The sequence below is a fragment of the Nanorana parkeri genome, unplaced genomic scaffold (genome assembly GCF_000935625.1).
Source record: "Nanorana parkeri isolate BGI_ZX_2015 unplaced genomic scaffold, ASM93562v1 scaffold247, whole genome shotgun sequence".
NCBI lineage: Eukaryota > Metazoa > Chordata > Amphibia > Anura > Dicroglossidae > Nanorana > Nanorana parkeri.
In genome coordinates this window covers 81,984-94,279 of record NW_017306515.1, presented here as the reverse complement: position 1 = coordinate 94,279, position 12,296 = coordinate 81,984, and the positions used below count along the sequence as shown (strand labels likewise).

At 39.9% G+C, this 12,296-nt stretch overlaps 1 protein-coding gene across 2 annotated transcripts in view; it reads right to left on the bottom strand.

Moving 5' to 3' along the window:
- Positions 1-12,296, bottom strand: part of PSMD14 (proteasome 26S subunit, non-ATPase 14) — a 90,015-nt gene that overhangs the window by 25,851 nt on the left and 51,868 nt on the right. For both annotated transcript variants that reach the window (XM_018556687.1, XM_018556689.1), the window contains one exon: positions 10,280-10,430. In XM_018556687.1, the coding sequence (XP_018412189.1) occupies positions 10,280-10,430 (151 nt within the window). The remainder of the gene's footprint in view (positions 1-10,279; positions 10,431-12,296) is intronic.

Genomic DNA, 12,296 nt, shown 5'->3' with positions numbered 1-12,296 from the left:
GGCCCCCCCGCACGGCCCCCCCCCCCCCCCCTATCCGATCCTCCAGCGCTGACTGGGGGAACGGACGGGGCAGGGGGGCGGATAGGGCTGGCTCTGCCTCTAGATCTGCCATCATTACTGATGACCTGACCTTTTAAAGCGTCATCTATGGACTTTTTAGGGTGTACTGAATTCTGTTGCAGTTTCATGAACGCACAAAATGTTTAACCTGGGCATGTTGGGTATCTATTTACACGTTGTAACCTCATGTTTAACTTAAGTGCATTTTTCACAACATTCTTGGGTTTGATAAGTTGCGCTAATGTTGTGCAACATAAAAATTTGCAACTGCCACCATTTTATTCTACAGGGTGCAAAAAAAAAAAAGGCTTATCCCCAAACCCTAAATTATATAGCATTTTAAGGTCACCAGTGAGAATTTAATTTAGATTTTTGATAACGTTACTATGTTTGAATGTTATGCACCTAAACAAGTCTTTACCATACACTCGCATAATACAGCTGGATATCGCAATGGACAGGCCGCAATTGTTTCACTACAACAGTTAAGCATACTTTCACCACCTCTGTTCTGTGTGGTATATGACCGCCTGTGTTGTACATCTAGAATGGTACCGTTTCCAATTTTATCGGATATTTTCATGGTACAGAAAAAAAAGAAACCTAGACCGCCATGTAGAGACCTTTTTCAGCTCTTCCTGTGCTGGCATCCAGAGACATAACACCAGCTTAGTAGTAATCGAGACAAGTCACAAGGCTACAGAAGAATTCCAGCAGAAAATAATGGCAAGTAATTTATCGCTTCTCACGGCATTAAAAGAATGTGACACAAATGTTACAGCGATGAGTGCAATCCACTGGTGTGTGATAAAAGCCTAAAACACAAATAAACGGGGCAATATACTGTGAGAGCTGTAATCTGAACACCTTGTAAGTTTCATAGGAAGTATTTAAAACAAGCTGTTTTGGGGCCATGTTACCAACTCTATAGCAGCTAATGGGCATCACAAGACCCCATTATTATGCAGTGTTTAAACCCCAATTGAGGTTTCCTTGTTTCTCTTTATATTCTTGTACTGGTTTATGTTTACCAATTTTTAACAAATGTTTACTTGGCTATGCCTTTTGGTGTAGTAGAATAATGAAGAGTTAATTCATTCTTCTACAGCACGTTGCTCTGATCGGTAGAGTGGAGTCATTGCACCATGGCTGTGAAAAGTCTAAGCTACACTTACATTTAGTACAACTGAATCTGCCTGTTGAAGAACAATTGTGATTGGTCATCATGAAGCAAGAAAACCTGTATCACGCTTCAAGAAACCTTCTGCCAGGGTCATAGAAGGCTATTGGGCCTCTCTACTAATGTGGAAGCTGACAGTTTACACTCTTCTCAACCCATTCGAATAAGGACACAATAGCGATCAGCGGTATCTACGTTGCTAGAAAGCAGTCTGCCTGGAAAATTCCAACCAATTTCTATTCATCTTAGCTCATAAAAATCAAAGATGATACATTGTACTTCCTTCATAGTAATGGGGGACATGGAGTGAATAGTGGTGATAGACCCATAATTCAAGTGTCTGAATTATGACCCATAATCCATTACAGTCACAACCTTCCAGTTACGACCAGTTGTTACCACTGAATGTAATCTTTAACTGGTTTCTACAGATTACTAAACCTTAACCTTGCTCTCTCTATGTTAATAAAACTCCTGTATACCTTAAATAATAGGGGTCCAACCTCCAGCCTATGAGATGGGAAAACCATACATTTCTGCAATTCAATGAACGGGCTTACTGACCTACAGGAACGGTGTTTCCAAGATAATGTTAGCAGCTTGATGACGGATTTCTGGAGATGTTATTTAATGGTAAGTGTACTTTTAAAGGCAGAGCTAACCTCCCACAGCAATGCTGGAATGCACCAGCACCCCCTTGCTATGCCAGATACTTGCTGAGAATTATGCTTCCCTCACAACAAACATAAATATGCTAATCATCATCTGTTGTATCAATATAGGGGGAAGTATACAGACATTAACAAATATTACTATATACCTTACATCTATATTATAACGCTATCTGCAAGCTCAGTTGCCAGCATTAGCTGAACAGGGAAATAATAAGCTAAACATAAAAGGTCTATTCTTTACATTGGTATGTGCATTTTAATAAAATCCATCCTAGCTGCATCATATAGACTTGCATTAGTATTATCGTTTATTAGTATTATGTATCAGTACACAAATCCTGTTTGAAACTGACTAACGGGGCTATTCACAAAAGGGGGAAGAGTTTGAGAAGGCAGGAGAAGTGAACAATCTAGGACAACATAGCTGATTTGGAAACATTCTCCAATTCAGCTCACTTTCCAGCTCAGCTATGTTGTCCTAGATTGTTCATGGGACATGGAGTGAATAGTGGTGATAGACCCATAATTCAAGTGTCTGAATTATGACCCATAATCCATTACAGTCACAACCTTCCAGTTACGACCAGTTGTTACCACTGAATGTAATCTTTAACTGGTTTCTACAGATTACTAAACCTTAACCTTGCTCTCTCTATGTTAATAAAACTCCTGTATACCTTAAATAATAGGGGTCCAACCTCCAGCCTATGAGATGGGAAAACCATACATTTCTGCAATTCAATGAACGGGCTTACTGACCTACAGGAACGGTGTTTCCAAGATAATGTTAGCAGCTTGATGACGGATTTCTGGAGATGTTATTTAATGGTAAGTGTACTTTTAAAGGCAGAGCTAACCTCCCACAGCAATGCTGGAATGCACCAGCACCCCCTTGCTATGCCAGATACTTGCTGAGAATTATGCTTCCCTCACAACAAACATAAATATGCTAATCATCATCTGTTGTATCAATATAGGGGGAAGTATACAGACATTAACAAATATTACTATATACCTTACATCTATATTATAACGCTATCTGCAAGCTCAGTTGCCAGCATTAGCTGAACAGGGAAATAATAAGCTAAACATAAAAGGTCTATTCTTTACATTGGTATGTGCATTTTAATAAAATCCATCCTAGCTGCATCATATAGACTTGCATTAGTATTATCGTTTATTAGTATTATGTATCAGTACACAAATCCTGTTTGAAACTGACTAACGGGGCTATTCACAAAAGGGGGAAGAGTTTGAGAAGGCAGGAGAAGTGAACAATCTAGGACAACATAGCTGATTTGGAAACATTCTCCAATTCAGCTCACTTTCCAGCTCAGCTATGTTGTCCTAGATTGTTCACTTCTCCTGCTTTCTCCTAACTCTTCACCCTTCTGTGAATATCCCTGTAAAATTCTCAATGCATCCTCTCGAGTCCTGATTGAGTTCTAGAAGTTGTAGCTGAACCACACTTGGAACAGTGGCAAATAAGTATACGGAAACAAAGCTGACCTTTTAGAAACTGCATGAAGACATTCCCGACATGAAACAATATACAGAAAATTTGTATGTTTGATTACACGCAGATTTCCTGTCAAGTGGCTTTTTCTAGGATGACACAATGTCATCAGTCTGCTGTAGCAAGTCAAATGTAGCAAGTAACAAGATGAGAGGCATCAGCGAGAGTGGTTGGGGGATATCGGTGGTGTATCTGATCTGAAGAATAACAGATAAAGGAATTTCCAACTAGAAAGTAATGTGATCTGTGTGAGAGGTAATCAATACCTAGAAATTAGGGATGTCCCGGGTTGTAAGGAGCAAGAGGAGCAGAGTGAGGTCATGAGAGTTAAAGAGAAGAGAGAAGGGAAAAGTGGAGAACTGTCCACCACCGGGGGTCGCAGCGAGATGGGCGGTTAGCAAATGAGGGATCGCGTTATCGGATCAAGGGTGGATAGGAAAATGGAGGACCATGGGTCCCATATGGCATGGAATCTCCGATTTGTATCCAATAGTATGCTAGAGAGAAGTTTGTTAACAAAGAACCCCTGTATACGCTGTTGGAATTCAAGATATGAAATGGCTTGTTTCTTCTAGGAATGGGCTATTGTTTGTTTAGCCGCTTAAAATATGTAATTGGCCAATTGCCGTTGGGGCCGCGTGAATTGGAGAATTTTAACATGGAGGAGGGCTTGCCAGGGGTCCTTTGGTAATGATATGTTGAAGATGGAATAGAGGAGTCTGTAGATCTTAGACCAGAATCTGGCCACAAATGGGCACGTCCACCAGATGTGCATCACGTCCCCCCACGGCCTGGCATCCTCTAAAGCATATGTTAGAGCAGGTTGGGTGAAGGTGACTACCAATATTTTCCTTATGTTACCCAGACACATCATTTCACTTGTTATGAAAAGCACCTGGATTTGCTATTATAGAAGATAAATAGGCTCGAGTAGTTTTTTATCCAGCCACCAGGGGGTGCTCTCACTGGCATTCAATGTTCTCTCCCACTCCACCACACATTGCCATAACTCTGTTTAACCACTTCATGACTGAGGCCTTTTTTTCATTTTTTGCACCCATGTTATATTCCACATTTTAGGCCTGAAAATTACCTAAAACCCCCACACATTATATATTTTCTGAATGTCAAGACCCTATACAATATAATGGTGGTAGTTGCAAATTTTTATGTTGCGCAATATTAGTGCTCCTTATTAAACCCAACAATTTAGTGATACATTTAATTAAATGCCCCAAAACACAACAAAATACCAATTTTTTAAATGAAATATAAAAGATGAGATTACAACGAGTAAAACAATGCCCAACATGCCCAGTTTACAAATTGCGTGAGTCCGTGAAATGGTGAAAAACTGCAGTACCCAAAAAAAGTCCACAGAAGACGCTTTAAAAGCCCCCACAGGTCATCCATTCAGAGATACAACAAAATACTGGCCCTAGAATTATTGCTCTCACTCCGGCGTGCGCGGCGATACCCAACATGTGTAGCGCGTTCGTCGTTTTCATACGTAGGCGCACCCGACGCGTGTTTACGTGGCAACGCGCGTGCTCGCGGGGGGACTTTTACATTTTTTTAATTATTATTATTAGATTTTAAAAACTGTTTTCCCTTCTTCGTGACACAGAAGCGATCTGGCGACAGGCAAGTCGCCAGAATCGCTTCTGTTGTAAAGCAGACGGTCGGCTCTACAACTTTAAACAGAGTCCCGGCGGCAAAAGTCGCCGGGAGTCTTGTTTAAACAGCCCCGATGCTGGCGACGTACGCCGTCAGTCACGAAGGGGTTAAAGAAGAAATCCAGGCAAATGTATTATATCCCCTTGCAGTGGGGTTACGCCCGCACTGCAAGGATTAACTTCTCATTTTCGTCTAGATACAAAAATAACAAAGTTGTACTCGACCGAACCTCCGAACAACAGGTTGTTCTTAGACCAGCTCTTCCCTCTGCTGCAGAGGTCTATGGATCCTGATGTTATCATGTTCTATACACATATAGAACGTGAGCATGTCGAGGAATATACCATCGCTGCAGCATAGGAGAACTAAGGCTGGAGGGAGCGCTTTGACAGCTGGCCATCTCGGCGGTTTGGTTGAGTATAACTATTTTTGCACCTAGACCAAAACGAGCAGTTAACCCTTGCAGTACGGGGGTATCCCCACTGCAACGGTTAATTAAAAAATTGCCTAGAGCTCTTCTTTAAAGAGATCAATCTATCAAAGGTAAAATCTACACATAGAGCTGGATGAGTCAGAGTAATGGCGTCCCTCATCAGAAGGGCTCAGAGGAGTGCAGGGCTCAGTGAGAGACAGCCTTGTTTGAATGGCAGCTTATTTTGCTATGCTGTCTCTGTAGGTAATCCACATGGCTCTAGGAATCTTTTGTCATGTATAAAATGTTTATTTGCAAAACAAAAAATGTACATGGTTATCAAAAATAAAAAAAAATATTAAAAATGTTTTAAAACAGTATTAAAAACAAAATTGATCGGAAACAGTTCTAGTGTTCATTTAAAGTCAGCTTCTCCTGCTCTTCTTGTTATATAACAGCGACTGAAAATGACTGACAGTTGCTTTTACATGTTACATTTCATTTACCAAGCAAAGTAACCTGAATGCACAGTTCTGATTTGAAGTCAACCATGCCATTGTAATGTATTCCGTGATCACACAAGCATTGTTGATGTGCCAGGTGTGGAATAAGGAGGGAAAAACGCTAAATATCCCATCTAAACATCTTTATCACCTGCAACAGATCGGCTATCAACCTTTTGCAAAGCTTGCTGGATATTTAAAAATGTAAGTGAACATGTGACCCTGTGAGAGCACCCTGTGTGTGTTAGTTCTGCTGCCGTGCACCGTCAAGGCAGCCACGATGGAAAAACATCATCCCTCTTCCCTTGTAAGCCCCTCGACATGAAAAATTCAGGCAAATCAGACTTTTTATGCCATTTTCACTGGAAAGCACAAAGAAACGAAACTGACTGATGCCAAATGAATATCACTGCATTGCTGTGATTGTGTGCTCAGAGTTAAGGCACATTCAAATTATTTATACAATGTCAATTTCAGCCATAGAAAGAGATTCCTCAGAGTATGTGCATTTTCTTCCCCTTTCCTTTGAGAATTCATCACTCCAATTCTATTTACTAAACAACTTGGAAATACCTGTAAGTGGCAGCTAAGGTTTAACCCCCTCCTGGGTTGGCTCGCCAAAGTGTAAAAATAATTCACGGAGAAGGGAAGCCTTAGAAACCTCATATTTATTACGTGAACAATCGTTTTCGGTAAAACAGCTGCTGTTTTCTTTGTGATAAAGTTTGGTCCTAGTGAGAAAACATTATGAACATTGGCAGGGACATTAGAGTGTAAGCTCCGATGGTTTAAACAAGGACCGAGACCTGAATCAGTTGTGTTATGTACTTAAAAGGGGCCCATAAATTTAAGCATTTTCCATGTGGTACCATTCTTTTCCATTGGTAATTATCTTAATGGAAACTATGCCAAAGATGCTGCAAGCAGGGACATTTTTATGTTTCAGGTACTGATCAGGTCCGGATCAGCAGACACGGTGCTATGCGTTTTTGATGCGTTCCAGTAAAAAATAAATATATATATATTTTTTTTTGCTGGAGTGGGGCTGTCAGTATGTTAGCTGCAGTGCGTTTGATGCGTTTTTCCTTTCCAGACCGTTTCCTGACCATACAAAATGTGACATGCAGTATTTTTCTGTCGTAACTTGAACGGACTGCGCACGTGAGAACTGTAGTCCATAAAACACATAGTGATACATTGGGATACATTTTTAGTGTAGGAGCGCACGGATCAGGTCAGCACAGAAAACGGACGTCGTGTGAACAGGCCCTCAATAAGGCCCACTCTAAAACAAACACCTATGCATAGGTATATAACAGAGATATGCTATAAATGTAAAAAGATATATGACCTCTTACATACTTAAAACAAATGCAGACTCAAAGGAGCATGATATTAATTCAATATTGTATGCTAGATACACTGTTACAGCTGGTACATCACATTTTGCCTACCAAGCTTTTGCATTTTACCAGGGGTAAGCAACCTTGGCACTCCAAATCCCATGGTGCATTGCAAGACTAACAGCCATAGGCATGACAGGATTTGTAGTTCCGACACAGCTGGAATGCAGAGGTTGCCTACCCCTGCATTGCACCTTTATCCTACAAAAGCAGTTTGTGGGGAAAAAAAATAAAGAAAAAAGTATATTATTTAAATTGTATTTTAGTCTTTGTATTAAAATGTAAAGGATCATATAAAGAAAAACAGAACTAAACACTGCAAGAAAAATCAGATTAGAGTGGTTTACTGTACACAGCACTATTACCTACCAAACAGATATCCCTCAAGCACATAAATCTGCAACTGCACAGGTCGTGAATATTTCATGAACTCTAATATTCCAAATAATCAATCTAATAAGTTATTATTTTTAAGGACTTGTCGATGCATTTTCCTAAAAGCCCCACTAAACCCATTAGCTGCTATTGAAACCTCAGTATTTACACAAAAGGCATTGTGCAATAAAGCTGCACTAAAACTAGCGACAAAGTATCATTCCATAAGACCAAATGTAACCCATCGCACTCCTGACCGGAAGTCCCAATAGTAGGGTGGGTGCAGTAGTGACAGCAGATGCCTCTGCAGATCAAGTAAAATCAAGTAGAAAGTCACTCGCACTCCAAAACGATGCCCAGTCAATCTCTTTACTGACTATGGTAGTGTAACATCTCACAGCAATGTTACTGAAACGTCACTTTGAGATGTTACACTACCATAGTCAGTAAAGAGATTGACTGGGCATCGTTTTGGAGTGCGAGTGACTTTCTACTTGATTTTAAAAGTATCATTCCATTCAAGAAAATAAAAAATATCCTTTGCACATCCACATTTACAAATCGCTATATTTGCCGTCTGTTGCAAAAAAAAAAAACACAAAAAAGTATTTGTTTCACTTAGGTGCTCAGTTTAAAAACCTTCGCTCATCCCTTCCACCCTCCGAATAGTAAAAGGTGTTGTCCATGATTTAGTTAAAGTGTAAAAGGAAAAAAAAAAGAAGAAGAAGAACATTTGGACACACAGTAACTTGGTAGCTAAAAAAAATTATATTTGCCACCTATTCTTTTAATATCCAGATTTCTACAATATGATGGTAACATCCTTGTGCAAACATTATAGAAACATTATCTGCAGAGTCCAGGCATAGGGCAGCATTACAAGCGCTTGACTGCAACTCACAGTCAGAAATTCAGCTAAAAAAAATCTTTCGAAACGGACAATTTTCCACTGCCACTAACTCTGCAAAAGCAGCACAATTTTTAAATATTAAAGCCACTTCTGCCCTGCTTTAAGCCCCCACAGAATGCTGCGATCTTGCGTTACAGGTGGACAGAATAACTTTAATTATTAGTCTCCTCAAAAAAAAAAAAAAGACCAATTGTTGGTGTTCAAGCTACCGCAACCTTTAACCTACTCACACCATATTTGATTTATGACGTCAGTTGCTTCATAGATTTAAATTCAGTGAATCTGATTTTTGTGATTATCAAACATGTCTAAAATCTAATCGCATGATAGTAATCTCAAACTACCCCGAATGTCTGCACTTCATTACCATACAAAATGACACCTCACTCCAATTAGTTCATTCATTTATTGGAGATCAGATCATCTAATACCTTCCTGCCGTTCAGAATGTAATAATTAGTTTGCTAATATAATAATCACAACAAACAAATGACGACTCCATCCATTCCCCCCCCCCGCTTCACTACAAATCGTTGCAAACGCCCAGAAATAAAAAAATAACGTCCGTTCGCCATCTTTGCGCTTCTGCGAACCAGAAAGCGGTTGCGAGTGGGCTGCGGCGTACACTGTTTAGCGGGATACATAATGACGGGTTATTTTAAGAGGGAAGGGAAAACTTGGGTAATAATGCATTGCGATCATTTTTATCATATCTATTATTTTACATTACAATGGAAGTGACATGTTCCAACAAGACACCTCAGCAGTATTTTAAAGCAGTAAAGCATTCAAGACAATTTCGGGAGATTGTGAGTTTTTCTAATCCACTCTCCCTGTGGCTGAGCAAAATCGAATTGCCTCTCACATTTGCAGACAGCTCTGTGAAGGTGATAATAGACCTGCACCCTGCTGTCACGAGGCAGGAAATAGGAAAATGGCATATGGGGGCTGAAGCGAAATAAAAAAAAAAAAAAAGAAAGAACCAAACAAGAACAAAAGAGAATTCAACAAAGGATAACTGCAACCCAATATGCTTTGCAAGTTAATTTCTTTTCAGATGCATTAGGCATACTTAAATCATTCATCTGCTTCCTTGGGACAAAAAAAACACAAAACACCAAGGTGCTTGTTGGGACGGTTGTCTTTAAGGAAATGTTAATTGTCGACCAAAATAATAATTTAAAAAAAAAAACCCTACTCCAAGCATGTGGTTTAGGGGTTTAGCAGATGTGATTGGATAAGGACCCTGTAATCCTAACAGGCTCTAACGATACGAGTAGCCCACTTTAAAAAACATGGATCCAACCGATTAAGCAACAATGAGGTGAAGGGCCCGGCGTGTTTAAGCTGAGCCGCCAAAGCCAGCTTAATCGTGGAGGCAAACGAGTCCCTTGGGAGCAAAGCATTGTATTAATTGAACGCTTCAGCTCAAACGCTGAAAAGAAAGAAGTTTGCAACAGCGAGTGGTTAAGTACAGCGAAGCATGGAATGATTTGCAAGAGCGTAAATGCTCGGGGCTGAACAGTACGCATTAAATAGTGTTAACCAACAAAACAGCTTGTACCGTACCTTTCCCTTTACACTCTGAATAGGATCCACTACCACTGCTACGGCTCTTTCCGATAAGGCTTCAAAGCTCTGTTGGGTGTTGATATCGACGCCAGAAAGCCAGCAACCGAAGCCGGGGTGACTGTGGTACCAACCCACCACCATCTCGGGCCTGGAACGAAAAAAAAAAAGACCGTTCTTACTCCCAAACATAAGCCAGCTATGAAAAGAGGCATTAAGTTAACGGGGTATAAATTAGGACAAGGAACAGGAAACTCATTGGTGTGAATCAGGCACCATTAGGAACATTCACCATAGTATCATTGTGAAAGCATGAACATGAATAAGTGTGACAAAGGAGTGCTATCATTAAGGGATACACATTAGCGATGGTAGATCGTGCTTTCAGGATTTCACCCTGTTACCACACCTTCCCTGAGCCAGTTTTTACCCTTTCAGCACTTGAGTAAATATCTTCTCTTTAAATATCAATTAAACCAGCAGTACAACTAGGAACCCAGTCAAAAAGCAATTTGCACTGTTCCGCTCAGCTGCTGAGCCTTTTGCTAACATTAATTTTGAAGTTTTTTTCTTCCCTTCTTCGCAGTAAAAGAATTTTGAACATGCCACATGACAACTGTTGAGAGGTAAAGGATAAAAAAAACTGCATAAAAAATGATACGTGGAATTAGTGTGAGCACATTTCAGTAGACAGAACTGTTTACTAATAAAGCAATTAAAGACCAGTCCTGACGGCAGATCTTCAGCTTCCCCTCTCATAAAAATTACATGCAAAACAAAAAAAGAAAGGAGGGTGAATAGGAGGAGGGGGAACAAAAAAAAAATCATTTGTTTTTAAAAAATAAACAAAGTAAAAACATAGGTGAAATTTTCCTTCCTCAAGTTTTGTTTAAATTAGAGTGACACTAAACTCAAGAGTTAAATCTTAAAAATGCATTTAAGTACCTTAACTTATAACAAAAATGTATCTTATTTGTGTATCACTCGGCTGTAGATCCTCAAATCATCTCTGAATTGGTGCTGACACTGTCCTTCCTTCTGGAGGAGGGCTACTTTTGTTCCCCATGGTCCCTGTGTGTGTTACATAGTATTTGAGGTTGAATAAAAGACATAAGTCCATCAAATCCAACCTATTGCATGCATGTGTATGGTCCTGCTGATGTGTGCGTATGTATAGATCCCTGTGTCATCTCATCTTAAGAGTACCTGTACCCCTGTATATTATGGTCCCTCAGGAAATCGTCCAAAAGCTTCTCTAACGATTCCACACTCTTAGCCGAAATCACTTACTGTGGCAGCGAGTTCCAGACACTAAACGCTCTATTCCCTGCACTTGTGGAGATTTCCTCTGACCTTCTCCTGTGTCTCCAGGAAAGGAAGTATATGGAAATCTCCCCTATGGTACACAGACAGCAAAAAATGTATTTTGACTATATACACCTTAACAGGCTGTAGAATTACAACTGTTGGTTTAAAACGTTCCACTCTTATGTATGGTGCCCAGAGATTTCCTTGTGGATCTGTTATCACCCCTGCTCTCTCCAAGAATGCAGAAGGAATATGGAAGGTGGGGATCATGATGTGGTGGTACTATATAGTGAGGAGTGTATCATATATTATGGATCCCATACGTCTATTTGTATATCTGAACTATTATATTGATGCAGTGTTTGGTTTTCCCATTTCACAAAAGGATTATGAGAGCAGTAATGCTATAATCCAGCATTGTGTATGTATTTAGCTAATACAACATTCACAATTGTTTACAGAAGGTAAGCAGCCATCAATTACTACCAGCTCTGAAGTATACATACTTGATTAAAAAAAAAGGAATAAAAAGCAAGAACCGGTACAATTTCCTGCTTACTAATGTTTAAGGGTCACTCACCCAAAAGTGATATTTTTCTAATAGACAAAGCCTGGTGGGTTAAGTAAGCTCTTGGCTTCTGAGTGTTAAATATTTTATCTCTGAAATCTCCATGCCATTATAACGGACTGTGTTCCTGTCCACCTTTGT